This window comes from Chinchilla lanigera, unplaced genomic scaffold (assembly GCF_000276665.1).
Source record: "Chinchilla lanigera isolate Chin_1 unplaced genomic scaffold, ChiLan1.0 scaffold00035, whole genome shotgun sequence".
In the NCBI taxonomy this organism is placed as follows: domain Eukaryota; kingdom Metazoa; phylum Chordata; class Mammalia; order Rodentia; family Chinchillidae; genus Chinchilla; species Chinchilla lanigera.
In genome coordinates, this window is record NW_004955436.1 from 15,808,677 (window position 1) to 15,827,152 (window position 18,476).

General features: G+C 37.4%; 1 protein-coding gene and 1 long non-coding RNA gene across 6 annotated transcripts in view; one reads left to right on the forward strand and one right to left on the reverse strand.

Annotated features, from left to right (window-relative positions):
• The window catches only part of Utrn (utrophin), a 506,964-nt gene that overhangs the window by 78,261 nt on the left and 410,227 nt on the right, over positions 1–18,476 (reverse strand). For all 5 annotated transcript variants that reach the window (XM_005389232.2, XM_005389234.2, XM_005389233.2 and 2 more), the window contains 3 exons: positions 14,676–14,822; positions 12,280–12,358; positions 8,990–9,050 (listed from right to left, as the gene is read on the reverse strand). In XM_005389232.2, coding sequence (XP_005389289.1) covers positions 8,990–9,050; positions 12,280–12,358; positions 14,676–14,822 — 287 coding nt within the window. The remainder of the gene's footprint in view (positions 1–8,989; positions 9,051–12,279; positions 12,359–14,675; positions 14,823–18,476) is intronic.
• Positions 5,574–18,476, forward strand: part of LOC102029789 — a 28,516-nt gene continuing 15,613 nt past the window's right edge. The window contains exons 1-2 of the long non-coding RNA XR_261791.1: positions 5,574–6,120; positions 7,472–7,643. This is a non-coding gene — a long non-coding RNA (uncharacterized LOC102029789). The remainder of the gene's footprint in view (positions 6,121–7,471; positions 7,644–18,476) is intronic.

The window sequence follows — 18,476 nt, forward strand, 5'->3', positions numbered from 1 at the left end:
CAGGGTGGGGAGAAAGAAACTTTCTACGTCAGTCATGTAGTACCTTTAGAAGATGAGAGGTAACATGAAAAAAAAAAGGAAGTATCCAGAAAAATGAAATGAACCCAGACAAAAGTTGGCTCTGCTAACATCCACTCACATGTGCTCATAAAAATTATACACAGGAATCAAGAGTCCCCATCTAACCAATTCTGCATTTAGGTGACTAAACGATAAAGAGTAAAAACAAACTCTGGCACAGTGCTGCGACATCATTCATTTGAGTAACACCTTCTTGAAGATCTGAGAGCTGCAGATACCTATTTTGAACTTTATAGTCGTCAACTTTAGTTCCTTTCGTGGCATGAATGTATGAAAAACTGGAGTCCCTCATGGGCAACGCTGACGCTCCCCTGTGCATGTCCTTGTGGGGTGTTGGAGAGGAGAAGAGACACGTGTGGGAAATAACGCATCCTATTTCCTGGGTTATATGCAACCTCTCCAAACACTTCTCACAAACACTTTTTACTCTTCGCTATGCTTTTAAAAATGGGAAATCCAAGATTATGGGTGGGCTAATAAGACGCGCTCCCTCCTTAAAATACTCCCCCATCTTTGAATATACTTATCCCACTTTTCTTGCTACTTTCTGAAGCAGTTCTGGAAGTTCACTTCTATGACTGTCCAGTTGTGTTTCACGGATGCCACAAAGTCCTGAATGGACGCAAAACATTTACGGAAATTTCCATCAAATAAAAACATTACAGTGTGTCCTCATTCTACATCCACTTTTTCACCAGATCTGGCATCGTGTGGATTCTGGCTCTTCTCCAAAGGTAAACATTAAGAATCAATTTAAGACATCGAGGCAATTTAAGACAATAATCTAAGAATCATTTAAGACATAACAGCGCAACTAAAGAAACACATGAAAGAGGACTTCCAGAAGTGCTTCACAAAGTGGTAAAAATTAAAGGATAAGAGTGATCAAAGTGAGAGGAACTATTCTGAGGGGGACTAATGCTAATGTTTCAGTGTAATAATTTTTTAAAAAATTAAACACTGACTATATTTTTGGTCCACATCTCATACTTTTGGAAACATGGAGTAAATTTAAGGAGAAACAAAAAGGTTTCAATGTCAACAATTTTAAAACACTTTGTTTAAAATTCAAATAAAATGTATGATCCCACTTGGTGACTGATTCTATAAAGGTACAAAGTCTTATGAGAAAAACTGCCACTAGCCCTTCATGATTGTGAAGGCTTGAGATAAGGAACAGCCAAGCATAAAACATTGGAAAACTCCAGGTCTCCTGGACCTGACTGCAGAATACAGTTAAAATAGTTTTACATTCAGGTGCAAAGATAAAACATGTAAAGCCCTGTGAGAAGCAGGCTACCGTATACTCCCAAATCCTGACTGTCCATCCGTCAAGCTGTAACACTGACCCACCTAATAGGCTGAGGCCTGGTGGAACTAAAGCGAGAGAAGGGATGTCGGTGGTGCAAGCCCAGTGTGCCTGGTGTGGGGGCGTCCTCTGCTGCTGCCGTCACCTGCAGACATCAGCCTCCAGCTTTTTCAGCCTCCCAATGCGGACTTGTACCAATGGCTCTTTGGGAGGTTTGAGGCCTTGGATGCGGGCTACATATTTGCTCCCTCTTGTTATGAGGCTGTCAGCTTCATGGACTGAGCAGCTACTGGCTTCTCCGGATTTCTAGAGTGTAGAAGACCATTGTGAGGCTCCCCTCCTCTGACCAGGAGCTAACCTACTAAATCCCCTTTTGTAATTATGTGCCCTACTGGTTCTGTTCCTCTAGAGAGCCAGGATGTACAGAAGCCTACACTTCCTACCCGATCCTACACTACAGCCAATCTCTGATTCTCGGTGTGGGAAGGACGAGACCACCCGTCACGACTTCTGCAGGGCATGTGTTGCGCCACCGGCTGAGGAAGCGCTGTATGAGGGTGTTAGCACCAGCCTTCTGTTTCCACCAGAGTCAAGTTTGTCATTGTGTCTTTTTGTTTTTTTGTTTAAACGTGAAGCCTGGTGTGATAGTGCATGCCTGTAAAGCCAGTACTTGGAAGGCTGAGGCAGGAAGATCACCCCAAGTTTGAGGACAGTCAGCACCACAAAGTGAGTTCAAGGCTAGCTTGAACTGCATCGTGAGATGGTGTTTCAAAAAACAAAACTAACGAAACTAAAAGGTGAGTTTCTATCTTTTCATTTTAAAGAAAAAAATTTACTACTTTGTTTCTTCCATTTATATGTATATATTTTAAAGCAGGATTAATTCTAATTTTTTCTATATGGATGTATGAAATCTTATTGTAGTACTATGCTTTATAATCAGCACAGGAAAAGATTTTTTTTTTACATCACCATTTTCAATCCTTTTCCCTTATGCTAATGTCAATGAAAATTTTTTTTTTGGTTTTTTTCTCCGGTACCGGGAACCGAACTCACGACCTTGCACTTGCCAGGCAGGCGCTTTTGCCGCTGAGCTAAATCCCCAGCCCCTGTCAATGAAAATTTTAAAAATGTAATCTTTATAAAGTACAGATAATCTTCCCTCTCTTAATGGTCCCACTGTAATACTTCTTGTCCCAGATGGGAGACCTTTACTAACTGCATATGCAATCCTAAACATTAAACTGTATAATACAGATGCTGTTATAATGCAATGAAACCAAGTAATCTAGAAGATCCCAAGCCAAAACTCCACTCTGTGGCCCCTGAAATGTGCAGATAAGTGGTAAGAAAGCCAATACTGTCATTAGGTCTTGAACCAGTCAGTTATCTTTTGGAGACAATGTCAACTCCATCTAAATTATCTGAATGAATCAGGGCAAGGCAAATACAACAGGCAGTTCCCCGTGATGATTTGCTGATTACTGGCCATGCACGGCCAGCTGTTTATTTCATATTGTAGATGACCAAGGCATGTTCCTTGTCTGAAACTGCCTCCAAGCGCAGGAGAAATTTAGTGACCCCAATCCTTACATTTTTTTCATAAAGCAATTTTTCTCTCACCTTCTCATCACCAGAGTTGATCCAGTGAGCTCTATTTATTTTCAGTAAAAATACAGTTACAGGCCATTTCTTAGGAAAATAACCTCCCTAGTACCTTTTTTTAACCCTTCTGTTCATTTATTTCTTTATCATTAAACCCAAAAACACAAGCCCCAATGTGGAGAGAGACTCAAAGCATGTCCTAAGGGATATCCACCCAAAAATCTGGAACCAAAAGGACACCACCTTCCTTTTGACAAGGAGAAAGACAGAAGTGAAGACTGCTGGAGGAAAGCTTTTGGGGAGCAGTGTATTTACTGTCTATGTTAATTATATCACTGCTATGTTTATTTTGTTCTGGGGTAAGTTTGCTGTAACATTTAAAGGTTATGTTACACATAGAATTTAGTTGGCTTTGACTTTTCTGCTAACCTTAATATTTGGATTTTCTTTTTCTTTTCTGTCTCTCCTCTCTGTCCTTATTTAAGGAAGGACAATGCACCCATATTGCCTAAGTGGCGTTCATAATTCCTCTAAAGAAATATGCACTCCCTTTTTCCTCTAGCCTGTACATATAGTTCTACCAAGACATATATATGCAAGATATGCAAACAAATCATCTGATTGCTAGACAGAAAAACTACTCACTCCTCAGGGTTTCATTTACAACTGCAGACTTCTTTTCTCCAGCACTTAATGCATTTGGGCAGGTAGAAGGTGATCCTGGTAGGTGTGAAGGGGATTTAAAAGAGCTTTATAGGACAATTACCTCTGTAGGATGGTCAGAATAGAATACAACTATATCAAGGAAGATGTAATAAGTGGAGGAAAATCTTAATTTAGACCTACTCAAAGTAGGAGTTAGAATAAGTGAGAGAAATGCAAGAAAGTGATGTGTGTAGATGTAGATTAGTTTATTCCGGTTAATGTCTTGGAATATTGAGGAATGTCAGTTTTAGAAAGTGTGCTATGCACATGCAGAAGTTACAGAAATGTCTACACGGATGCTCAGTGTATGAGATAAAACACTGCACATAGTGTCACATAAAGAATCAGCATCCGTATTTCAGGTTCCAGTGGGAATGAGGGAACCTTAGATCTGCTAAGCTGTGATGGTAAAGCCCTGTCCCAGGAGCAGGATAATCATTTGCACCAAGACTAAGACTTCCTAAAAAGCAAAGTACATGGCATTTAGAGAGGACACTGCAGGGGAAGAAAAAACCTCCCTTCCTCCTGGCACCTTCCTAATCCCACTTAATGGCTCACCAATAGGGTGATATATATACAACCATCTCCATGTTAAGAACTGGGACCCCTGGGAACCAGCATTGTTGCTGTCTTACTCATGGATGGAAATCTATCTACACGCAGCAATCTCCCTACCACAGGACTGGGAAAGGTAGAGGGCTATACTATATACTGCTTTCTTTCCCAGCCTCCTAGAAGGCTTTGTCAGGACTTTGGAGAATGACATTCTCTTATCTATAGAAAATCACAGTGCTCCACTACTAGATCATAGTGTGAAACTTCTTAAACATACAAGCACAGAGTAGCATATACAAAGGCCCACACCAAGACAGAGCAGGAGACTGGGGAAGGCACGGGGTCTCAGATAAACCACGCCCTTTGTCCTCAGACAGCTGGGCTCAGTTGCTGGTATACAGATATATAATAAAGGGTAACCAGTTTGTAGCATGAAAGGTTATTTACTTGTATTTTCTCCACTATTCCTTGCCTTCTTAAATATAATTCTTCATTCTACCCAAATTTTCTACGTGACTAAATATTTCTAGCATCTATCCCACTGCCACGGACCCAGGAGCAGAAGCATGGTGGGTGAGAGTTCCAGAGCCAGATCCAGACCTGGGTGAAACACTAGTCTATTCACTTACTGGCTGCTCCAGTAAGCTCTGTCTATACTTATTAATTACTTATTAATGTGCATATTAGTTACTGTAGATGGGAACGATAATAGAATCTATTTAGAGTGTCACTGGGCTACTGAGAGAATTAAAAGAAGTCATCCACACATAGGGGCTAGACTAGTGCCTGGCGAATCAACGTGCAAAAGTACAATTCATCACAATGATCACCCTTCCTACCACTACAACTACTTAGTATTTTATATGATTATTTCTAAAACAAAATGAGAAAGCACTTTTGTGTGATTAATTTGACATACTAGGGAAATTTAACCTGAAGTTTTTAGCCATCATTTCTTTTCCCCCTGCAACAGATTCTCTAGACATTAACTTCCACATGCAGAAATGAATAATTTGTATAAAACACAAATGGGCAATGGGCCGGCTCACGCCTGTAAACCCAGCACTTGGGAGGCTGAGGCAGGAGGATCGATTGCTGCAAGTTCGAGACCAGCCTGGGCTACAAGGTGAGCTCAAGGCCAGCCTGAACTGCATCGTGAGACCCTGTCTCAAAAAGACAGAAAAACAAACAAAAAACCAAAAAAAACACAAATGCACAATGGAAGAGGTTTGTCTTGTATGGTGGACTTTTGCTTTTTTTTTTTTTTTTTTTTTTTTTTTTTTTTTTGGTTTTTCTCCGGTACTGGGAACTGAACTCACGACCTTGTGCTTGCCAGGCAGGCGCTTTTGCCGCTGAGCTAAATCCCCAGCACTGACTTTTGCATATTATGATGACAGCAGGAACCAATTTTAAATCTCATTAAACCTAGAGTACAGTGTGAACTATCATGGGTTATATTACAAAATAAAATGAGTTCAGTTTCAAGAGGTCTTTCTTATACTCTGTAAATATAATTTAAAAATATGTTTCAATTTAAGAGCTTACTGGATCTTAAATATATCCCAAAGGTGAAGTGAAAAGGCTTATTCAATAGAGTGCCACTACTGGGAGGTGGTGGAGTCTTTAAGAGGCGGAGTTAGTGGAGGTCCTTCCAGTCACTGGTTGGGTGCATCCAAGGGGACTGTGGGATATCCCCGCAAGCCCTTCCTCTTCCTGTCTTTTGCTTTCTGGCCATAAGGAGAGTGGTTTTGCTCTTGTGCTTCCCATCATGATAAGCTAGCTTGCCAGGGATCCCCGAGCAATGGGTCAAGTGATCTTGGATTGGAATCTCCAAAACTGTGGGCTAAAATAAACATCTTTTTCTTGTAAGTTTATTACTTCAGATACTTGTTATTATGCTGAAAAACTAACAAAAATCAACAAATACAGGAATTTACACCACAAATACCGTAACTGTTTAGATCTACATTCAGTCATTTCCTAGAAACAAGTACACTTCACAATATTAGGCAAGAATTACCTAAAATGACAGAAATGCATCACAAAGGCATCAAAGGATATTTTTTAACTAATTTGTAAAGTTAAAATATGTAATAAAAATAATTTTTCCTATTTCTTGCTCCACTCTACCATTAGAATGCATATATAAAAGTGCATATTTAAGTACTGAAAACATCTACTATTTCTACAGGAATATTATTATTTGTTGGCCAAATTAATACATTCTAATTTGCCTCAGGAAAATTCAATTGCATGACAATCAGGCTAAATTTGTTTTTAACATTTTTCTTCTACTTATTAGTGCAGCCATGCAAAAGAAAGTGCATATTCAAAGTCTTTTTGTTTATCATTTACTTGTTTATTAATTTATTTGGGTATTAAACCTTGTTTTCATAAGAATTCTTCATGTGGAAATGACTGGCCTTTATAATTCTAACCCCAGAGTTTGTTGTTCCTTCTTAATGAGGAAATAAACTCTTAAGTTACACAACACAGCAAGTAATGAAAGCTTCTGATTAAACAAGGAGAATTAAAAAAACAGGATAATTTGCTTTATATAAATAGAAAGACTGCTAAATATTTCAACATTGTAAAAACATTTAACACTTGAAGTGTTTTTAGTAGGCTTTAGTCCTAAAGGTCATTAAAAGTATTAGTGCATATATATATCATGTATGTAAATAAAAGACCCCTTATAGGACTCACCAATAAGATGTCAGATAAACTTTTACTCTGCCTATCTGCTGCATAAGAAATTGCAGACTGAGGAAGACTACAATCGTACCAGATTCCCCCAAAACTATAAACACTGTAAATTAGAGAAAATGTGACTTAGGCTATCTAACTTTCAGTCATATATAAGTGACCTAAATTGAGACAAACCCCTTTTAATAGTACAGTTTATATTAAGAGTGGGCTCTAAAAGTCTCAAATCAACAAGAAAATCATTATCTGAACATAACTGAGAAAGAGATTTAATGTTTTCTTTATCTAGTTAAAACCAAAACCCAGTTTGCATTTTAAAAATATCGTAAGATGGAGGATTCTAGGTGAATTCAGTCAAGTAATTACAACTACGTTGTATGTACTTCCAGACACTGACAGCACATATACTACTTTTCTATTGCTGCTTCTCCATAAGCTAACAACAAGGATGGCAGGGCTGTACTCTTCTTTGGAGGTTCTACAATAATCTCTTTTCCTTTCTCTTTCCAGCATCTCCAGGCAACCTGTATTTCTAAGATCGTGACCTTCTTCTTCCATCTTCAAAGCTAGCAGCTAACATCTTGCAAATCTCTTTCGAGGCTGACACTTCTGCCTTCCTTTTCCACTTTGAAAGACTCTTATGACTACATGGCGACTATCAGGACAATCTCCTTAATTTAAGGTCAGCTGACTTCCAACAACTTAACATATTCACAGGTTTCAGGGACTGCAATGGGGGCATCTTTCGGTGGGTGGCATTATTCTGTCTCAGATTTATATGCACACCTGTATTATTCAGTTCAAATCAATATTTACCAGAGTTAATGAAAGTCCTATAATACCACTTTCGTTATTTAGAATAAAATGTAAACATTTTTTAAAGGTTTAAAATTTGAATTGGATCATCATTATCTGCTTTCAATGAAGACATGGAAATTTGCCCAGTCTGACTCCTTTAAATTCATGCTTGTATAAACTGGACATCAACCAACTAATGTGATAACTTGTCCTCAAATTCAACATAACTCAATACACATAAACAAAAGTATTAAACTCTTATAAGACAGTGTGACATTATATTCCTTATTATATTTGTTAAATGTTATTGAAACATTTTTTAATCTAAGGATACATTTCAAATTACAAGAAAATATTCATAAGAAAATACTATTCCACTAACACCGACTTAACACAAAAATTTTTCCAAGAGAATGATATCAGAAGAATAGTTTTCAGCATTGGCGTGAGTTTTGGAGATACCATGCCTGGTTTTAGGCATGACATAAAAGAAAGTGGGCACGGAGCTCTCTACCCAGTCTGCCTGATGTCACACTGCTCATGTGAAACATTGCTGTCTTCTGATTAAGTGTGCACCATCACAGTTATGACACTGCACTCCTTACACACAAAAAGGGTCAAATATGATTCATCAATGTATCACACTGTAAATCAACACATTTACCAATTACACTTCAAGAGGCTGCAGAAGTAGTAATTTATCATTCTGACTTGTGATGATATATATATTAAGCCAAGAATCCAATCCTACTCATATGATATGTACATTATACAAAATTTATAAACTGTCACATAAGAAACAGGCACAAAGGAGGAGCTAAATTGACAATAAAATAAAGTATGATGAGTCTAAACTAATAATGTAGATAAAAGTTCCCAAAGATGAAAAAAATTCAATTAATGACTAATATCATTCTGATTTTTAAACTGATTCATCACAGACTGACAAATATCACTGATTTTTAAACTAATACATAATATATGATATACAAGAGTATATATATAGAGAGAGAGAGAAAGAGAGACAGAGGGACAGAGAGAGAGAGAAAGAACGAGAGAGAGAGAGAGAGAGAGAGAGAGAGAGAGAGAGTGAGAGAGAAAGAGAGAGAGAGAGTTTCTTCCAGGTAATAAGATTGAATTCCATTTTTTAAAGTTATAGGAGAAGCTTGTTGAGTTGTCAATAAAACTTTATTTTCTTGGTACCTTAAATGAGAATTAAAACTTACTTACTTGATGTAATAGGGCACTTTATTATGTGAGATGGATCTTTGCCATGGCAGCTGGACTGAAGCTGTGGAAACGAAGGGAGAGTATTGGAAGAACTGGTAACTCAAAAGCCTTACACCTTAATGCAAAACAACTGGACACATTTTATAGCAAATCCAATGAGAACTGCTCTGGATTTTGAGCTGGACTCCAATAATTATGAAATGCATGAGGCCAAACAGCACGGCTTTAAATATTCATTGAAAGGTAGGGAAAAAACAACACAGGTTCAATTTCTAAGCCAATTGTAACAAACTGAACCCGTTGATAAAAGTATTTCTAAAAGTCCAGTTTTATTATTTTTAAGCACTACAATTTAAAACTTTGTGCCATGTGGAAATGTACTCTGTATGTATTTTATATCCAGATTTTTAAAAATTACATTTCTTAAAACTGGATTTTCCAGATCACTAATAATATTCTTTACTTGGCATCACATTCACAAGGAATAGCTATCGAGTACAGACGGCATTTATATGAATCCAGTTATGTGAAATTAAAACAGAAAAAATAAAAATAGAGAAAAGCAGTTTAAGTTTAAAGAACTAAAGCATTCATCTGGGACAAAGAATCCCAGATATTTACTTTCATTTGTGGTACACACAAAGTAGTTTCACACTTTGTGGCAGAAATAACTATGATTGAGATTTTACTTTTTTAAATTGAGGTATGCATTTTTTACAAATCTAGTCACTTTTTTTTTAAAGTGCTGCTTATTCATTAAACCATTTATTTTAAACTTATTTCAGAATAGTTGCACAAATGAATCTAGAGCTGGGAAAGAATGTTGCTAAAAACTCATCACTAGATGCAAATAAAACATTGCAAATATCACTAGACCTTCATGTAGTCGGTTGTCACTAATGACTTTTTTCCGAATCCCATGTTATGTTGGTATCTTACAAATGCAAAGCATTCTAAACTACACCAAGCATTTCAGACATATCTGTTGCTTCCAGGACAAGCCAGCAGGACACACACATTAAAGGTCCATTTGATAGATAAGGAACTAAATACACAGAGATAAATTCCCAAAGAGCGACAGCTAGTAAATAGATGTTAGAGCTCGGATGTGACCTTGGGTCTGGTGGATACTAGTTCAGCAAGTTTCCTAGTCAACAATTCTCCCCCTCTTTATGAAATGCAAGCACTCCTTTCTCCAACTGGGTCAAAGAAGGTATTAAAAAAAAAAGATGAAAATAAGCAACTAGATATATTAAATTTCTCATCACAGCCAACCTCATTTCAGCACTGGCACCGGAGTACTAGGTCAGTTTTTTTTAGTGCCTAACTAGACAGGCTTCTTTCATAACCATTGCTACAGTCCAAGAAACATAATAAAGCCAAAGCTTCTAAGCAGCAATTAATATATTTACTAATTGGGATTTTTGTTTACACTTCTCCATTCATTTTAATAATTCTTTTGATTTGAATAACTTTGACCTCCTTGGACAGCCAGTGCTAGACAATAAAAGGCTATGTGTTTCAACTTCACAAAGTGGAAGTGAATTTCACAATATTTCATGTCTTCAAGAGCACAAGTCAGGTTTCTATGGTGAAAGAATGGTTGGTAAGTGAAAAGGAGGCTTTTCATCAATATTAACAGATGATCTTTAAAACTGTAAGGAGAATCTCAAATATTTTAAAGCTCCTCTTCACTTTGCTCTTAATACATAGTTTCATGTTCTGCTAAATTAAGAAATTTAGAGTAATTCATACCTAATGAGTGTACTGAAAACCAATGTACTTCATCAACACGGATGGTATCTCAACCTTAAAATTATCCTGGGAGCTGGGTGTGGTGACATACATCTGTAACCTCAACGTTCTGGGAGGCTGAGGCAAGGGGATCGAAAGTTTGAGTCCAACCTGAGCAGTTTAATGACTTGATGAGACCTTGTCTCAAATTAAAACATAAAGAGTGTTGGGGACATAGCTCAGTGCAAAGGTCTGAGGTTCAGTCTCCAGTAACAGAATCAATTAATCCATCAACCACTGAAAACAATGTGTCCTGGTCAGTTAAAGAGCAACTGAGGAAGGACTACGTCTTTCAAAGAAAGATTACCTTAGGGTTCAGGTTTGGGAAACTGAATGGGGCGGGAGGGAGGGGAATATGTGTGTGATTGATTAGGACTTCTGAAATTACAAAAGGAAAACCTGACTTTTAATTCAGGTAAAGCAGTTTATCAAGAGTTACAAAAAGATTAAGAGAAAGTACAAACACAATCAGTTTAGCTAGGAGATACGGCTTTATGCTTCAGTTTTCCCTAAGGCTGTAGACTCAATGAAGCTGTCATAACTGAGAAGTACAGTTTGGCTTAAGTTTTATTTTTTTTTTTTTGGCTTAAGTTTTAAACTTTACTGAAATTGAATTAAACACATTGCTTTTTTACCTATATTTGCCAAAGGAAATGAAAGGAAAAGAATTAATATTTACTTAAAGCTTTTGTGCCAAGAACGGGGCTAGGTGCTTTGTGTAAGTTGATACACTTTTCATTTAATTTTCAAGGCAATCAGAGGAAATAGGTTTTATGGTATTTTAAGACAAATTAACTTTCAGAAATTCATAGATGTGGTAAGAGGCACAATGAATATTTAAACTCAATCTTGGTGGCTCTAAATCCTACGTTCTTTAGTGTCCTTGGCCATGAATAATAAATACAATAGGAGTTCTGATTATTTATTCAAGGTCTCATGAACCATACATAACACTAAAAATTCCAGCTGGAGAATGTGTGCTTTGACTAGGTACGCAAAACTTGTCCACAAGAAAAGCTCAGTATCCGAGTGAGCCTAATGAGCTAAAATCTTCTCATTTAAAGATTTATGGAGAATTTTTTTAACTTTAAAAGCTGCAGGTGCACTTTAAACTAATAAGCACTTTTTATGGAGAAAACATAATTTAAAATATTAAAATATGAAAATGACATTTTTTTGCATGAAAAAGTTAACCTTTGCATATGACAAAACAATGAGGATATAGCACAGTGGATTTAACAAATGGTCAAATAAAAAAGCTGTATCTAAAGATAAATTCATTTCTGTTGCCTTTCCAGATTTATCAATAGTTGTCATACTCTAACAAATAAGCAACAGACAACATTTTCATTAATGTTAATACCTTCTCTTATAGATTTATCTATTATAAGTACCTGTATTTATAGCACAGACTTGCTGAGTGAAAGTGAATATACTAAGTGAAAGAATATCACCAATACAAATCAGTGACATTGGTCAAGCTTACAGGTACTTACTAGACAGAAAATGCTGGGATGATGGTCCAAAATCTCTACGAGCTTCTTCAAGCTGTTTAAGACGATCATCCACAGAAACCTGCACATATGTGGACAAGACAGATGTAATAATTTTAAGACAATGACTTTAATAATATCTTTGATTGCTGGGGATTTAGCTCAGCGGCACAGCACCTGCCTGGCAAGCGCGAGGTCGTGAGTTCAATTCCCAGTACCAGAAAAAAAAAAAAAAAAATCTTTGATTTAGGTATTACAATAAATGATGGTATCGCCTAAGATATTACTGCTTGGATAGACTCTTCTATTACTAGCATCAAAGTCAAAGTGTGAAATCAACTTCTGAAACTCAGTAAGAATACGTAATGTCAGACACTTCTAAGCAGTTTATATAAATTAACTCTTTTAATACTCATGGTAACTGCATTGGCTTAGTATTATTATTGTTTCTGTTTTACAGACAAAGAAACTGAGACACAAAGAGATTCCCAAGGCCATACAGCTAGTAGGTAGCAGCACTAGTATTCATATCCTGGTTGTCTGGTGACAGAATCTATTACACTGTTACACTACTTCCTGTAGGTCAATTTGCTGTTTCTAAAGCACCTTATTCCATGTCTAGAAGTGCTCCAGAAAGCAAATGAAAAGAAGCCTCGAATATTCCAGGGGCTAAAAATAGATGGTTGGATAAACAGGTAGGCAGATAGGTAGATGGATGGATGGATGGATGGATGGATAGACAGACACACAGACAGACACAAATGATAAGAGAGAAAATAGACAAGACAAGTGAGGATGGAAAATCATTTTATTCTGAGTTTGCCTTGATCATCTCTGCTTATTGAGATATGCATCTCAGTGGACACCAGTAGATGAATACCATTAATATTTATTTGCACACATCTTACGGTTAGCTCTCCATATTATAAAAATGCAAAGTGCTGTTAAACTGTGAAACTGAGTGCAAATCAGTAACAACTGCACAAGGCCACTGACATTTCCATCTATTCCCCCGGTCTCTGCCTATGCAATGCTAGTCAGCTGATCTGTTTAGACTGACAAGCTTATTTTCAGCTGCCTTGTAATGAAATTTCTGTGTCTGGCTCACTGGGCAGCTCTAGTTTCTCCTGGTTAGCAACTGAAATTACATTAGAATGTACTTATTCATTTAGACAAAAAAAAAAATCCAAACGCCACACTTTCTGCTTATTGAGTAAAGACAGTGCTATTCCTGAAATTTAACCATTTCCCGTTAGCAGAGATTTTTCTTATCTAACCTAAAGTTACCAGGACCATAGGTAAGAATGACAGAATGGATGCTCCTCCTTCAATCTTTGGAGAGAGTGATCACAGAAATTCTAAATGTGAGAGATAGTGATAAGAGAAACGGAATGGGAAGTAAACCAGGAAGGAGCACAGGAATCCTCACCCAATAATGAATCAGAGAAATGGAGCAGAAGAAAAAAAGAATAAAGGTCAAACATTTCTAGGTGCACAAGTGAATTTAATAGATTTTATTTTATTAATCTCAGATTATTAATACTCTTTGCAGAGAGAAATACTGTCACATACTGCATACTCATTTCTTACCTCCTTAATTTCACCAAGAAAATATGAGCCATTGGGTGTTTTAATATCTGAATTAATACACAAAATGGGCTACATTGAAACTGCATATTTATCTTATCAAGTATTATATTTTAGACCCAACCTGTAAAGAAAATAGTAAGACTTCTTTTACTCTCAAAATTCTACAGAAATTAATCTGTTAATTTTCAGGGGAAATGCAATTACTCTGGCTCACAGGAACGGGCCACCGAATATGACAAAGCTCCAAAAATTGTGCCATAAACCCTCGCTTGGCTGGCACAATGGCTGGCAAGTGCTGGCACCCACGAATGCAGAAAGCTGCCTGTGTTTTAGACCTATGAAACTTACAAGGAGCAAGTAAGATCTAGAGCCATTCTTAACACTGAGCAATATGCTGTCTGGAAAAAAACAAAAACAAAAACGGCAAAATACCTAAAGAGCAACCAGTGAACTTTCATTGCTTCTCAAAAGAAAAAACTACATAACTCAGGTATGAAAAACGACTCCTCGATGAGCTGTTATGGAAAAAGTGTTTCTGTGACACACTGTAGGTTCCAATTATTGTGATTTATTTGATCTTATATAATTTTATATATTTATCATATAAAACTAAAAATTACATTAAAACCTATATTCATAAATAAATGAGGCCGTTGGGTTCAAAATACCAAAAGACAAATACCTGATGTCTTCACTTGCTGTACTCATTATCCAAAGCAATCAATAAACAATCAAAATGATGCTGGAAGGTAGGGTTTACAGACAATCCACGATGTGAGCCTGCCTTACAAAGGAGAACAAGCCAATACCTGGAGAAGTTTCCATCGCATATTAAGGTCATCTAGCTGGCGAGACATCTTTAGAGATGGGTGCAGGTCCAGTGGAGAGAGCTGGCTGGACAGATCATTCACCGCTTTAACTTTTAAGTTGATTGGTTCAATTTCTTCTCCAAATCCCTAGGAAAAAAACAGACAAAACAATATATATGTGATGGGAAAGAATGTAACAAAAGTAGTATTTCAAACTCTCTGACAAAGACAAGGGCAAGGCCAGCTCAAGGGCCACTGAGTAGCACTGCCCACATCACAGCAGCTGACTTAACCAGGTCTTTAGTAACTTGGAGGACTAGCCAGCCACCTTCATGACTACAGTATCTGCATATGTGTGCAAGGAGAAAAGTTATAATGCAGATATCATTGATGCTGTTGTGTATTTCCTTCACAGTGCACTATCTGCAAATTAGTCTAGGAAAAGTGTGCTGTTATTTTCCACTTTACTGATTAGTAGTCTTGATTCTCATTTTCTTTCATATTTTGTCTTTACTATTTTAACAGTTACCTTCATACTTGTTTCACTTGATGCAACAACTTGATTTGAACATATTTCCACTTAAAATTTAGATAGAAGGTGGCCAGTGGAAACAGCGCTCCTAACCACAAAGCTATGGCTGCTCTCCACTGGAGAGGGAAGCGCTGTCCCTTTCACAACCACTGATCACTGTCAGGGAGGAGGCGGAGTACTGCAGGAGCAGAGCTTAGAGAAAAGAGCTAAGTGAGCCTTAGGAACAACAAATGCCATCTGTGAGCACAGTGCAGAGAGCTAGTAAGAGAGGGAAGTCGGAGACGTTCGTAAAGAGGAGGGATAAATACTTTAGCTCAGTAACACTTCCATGAGAGCAAAGAGAACGATGACAACACTCATGACCCTCCATCCTCCGTGTTCCTCCACCTGTCTCTATTTTTATGCTCCCATTTCCTGACAAAGCTTATGTCGAGATGCTATGGATTTTTTCAAAGACTCAACTTGGGTCTCCTTCCCCTCAGGAAGGCTTCCCTCAGGCCTCTTCCTCTACAGCACTGGCTACGAGGCCCTTTCCTGTGCCCTTCAGATATTCTCTATGGTCTCTCCCACTCAGCCAAGACTTTCAGCCAGCACACATTGAACATACAAGTCCTGGGGCTGGGGATTTAGCTCAGAGGCAAAGCGCCTGCCTGGCAAGCGCAAGGTCGTGAGTTCGGTTCCTGGTACCAAAGAAAAACAAAAAAAAAAAAAAAAAAACAAACAAAAAAAAAGAACATACAAGTCCTGTGTTAGGGCGGGGCCATTCTGATCGCTTGGAGCCACGCCAAACCAGCTGTTGTACTTGAAGCATCAGACCGTATCAGACTACTTGGTACTTGGTGTTATGAGCACCCATATTCTTCTTGTGCCCCAAAAAAAAATGGAAGTTTGTTGGGAACACTCTCCCGTGCTCAGCACAAGGTTTGCCATATAAAAGAGACAGAATTCATTTCTACTGACAAAGGCCCACAAAAATATTTGAGACAAGATTAAACCAATATAAATGGTGACAAGAGTTGAAATACTAAGATATAACAGTATATTTTAAATTCTTAAGTATGACACAAAATTACAGTTAATCATGTGCCAAATTTAACATTCAAATGGCAGGTATTACACATCCTATTAGGATTCACCTCAGATTTTATCATTCTTACATTTCCATCTCCTTTAGAGATGGAGTATGTACTATCTATGAGCCCCTTTCTTTGACCATTCTAAGTTTAATAAAATAATATATATCAAAATGTTCTGAAAAATACAAAGATCCCATAATACTACAGGATTAATTAAAACTTCTTCATGATGCTTATAAAAGGAAGTATTTATCAGCCACTTTCCACTTCCCTTCTCTCTCCTAAATTTTTCCAGATACCTTGTGTAACTTCCCTTCTATAGCTCGGGGAACATGGCAAGATAAGCTACCCCAACACATGCTGCTACTGCACAAGGATTACTCTGAGTTACAACACGTAAAATGTTAGCAGGTACAAAAAGCGTACTCCGCCTTCCAATGTTTCTTTCTGAAAGTAGGAGATAAAACCTCCACATAAAAAATGTCTTTCCTGCACCAGGAGGAAAATAGCCTTTTTATCATCAATGATGGGAGATTAAAATGAACAAAGTTCTGTATAGGCTTTGTTAAAATAATTATCTTCTTTTAGTCTCTCCACATAATTGGGTTAATTTTCTAAAATTGTCTCTCTTTGTTCTATCTAATATGAAATTATTTAATTTCTAATATGAAATTATTTAAGTTTTGCCTCTTCTCTGGGACTTCACGGATTCCCATCTTAAATAAAAACTGATGTGAATGAAATGTGTATGCATTTCTCCTCTTAGCCTATTGGAAGGCAGTTAAATGTTCAGGTCCAGATGAAAAACCTCTTAAGAAGGCAGAGGTAAAACTTTCTCTGGAAGTTTTAGGGTAAGGAAAGAGAACCTCTCTGCAGCACATATGGAAGCTAAAAGCTATCATTATGGTCGAGAAGCCTCAAAATAATGTTAAGGAACCAACTTTATTATCAAAGGGAAAATATTTAAGGTATATTGGACAATATGCTTTAGTGTTTCAAAATTCTTAAAAATGCCCAAAAGCCACAGGAAGAAATCCAGGGTACAGGTGACCAGAAAATAACAGAACAGATTTGCAGCCTGAATCAGTGTGAGAAACAGAGACATCGGAAGTAGCACTGTATGAATGACATTTGAAACAACGAACATGGAAGTCAACACGCAGAAAGTGAGAACTATTGCCCCAACTCTGTGGACACGAATATATCAAAAGCCGGGAGAAGGCAAGCTCAGAAAGGAATGTGAACGGCTGCTGCATGGAAGGAGAAGGAATTGAAATTTGTGCTAGTTTCTCTTCATTCCTGCAGACGGTGGCTTTCTGGACAACAGAAAGTGCACACACAATTATATGCACAGATACAGTTAAAGAAAAAAAGCAGCTGTGTGGTAACAGAGGCTGTTTTAGAGGGACAAAGGATTAACTATTAGTGTAGGAGGGAAGTGTGGTTTAGGGTAAGGAGAGAGAACCTCTCAGTCCAGTCTTGAAAGAAGCGTGGGTCCTTCAGACTGTTTTAGAAGAATTTACAGAACTCACATCTTTCAAGGTTTCTCCACTCATGGTTTTAACTTTTTATATTAGTATTTTCTCTATGGTCATAGGCAGGACCTTAAATTCTTAATGAAGAATAAATGAGCTTACATTTTTCCACTACAAAAACAATGTTTTTCTATTATACGCCACAGGTGAAAACATTAAAAGAGCTTTGACAGGCAAGGCCTTTGGGGCTTTGTTTGTATTTATATGGTCAGGTGTGTTGTGGCAATGAGAAATCTTTCTATCAAGAAAGTTTATCTTTGGTTTTTTAAGAGCTTCCGAACGTAGGGGCTTGCGATAAAGCAAACTTTAAATGGTTTCAGAACTGCCATGTGTTCCAGTATAAAGAACCAATTTATCATGTTTTGACTGCACTTTTCTTTAAGAGGATGAGAGTCTATGTGGCCCTCCCTGCTATAAAAGCAGAAACATCTGTTAGTATCAAAGCTGCTAACTGCAGACTATTGGCACGTGCGAATCTCAGACCTGTCTCCTGCCTGAAGGTGTGTAATCTGCAAATAAGAATGATCACAGATAATTTTAGGGAGTTGAAATTAGTCGATTACTCCCCAAGATTTTATTTTCCAGTTGCTTTGACATTTCATAATGTTTAGCAATAACTAGTACTTAATTTTTCCTACCAATAGCTTCGTTAGGATTT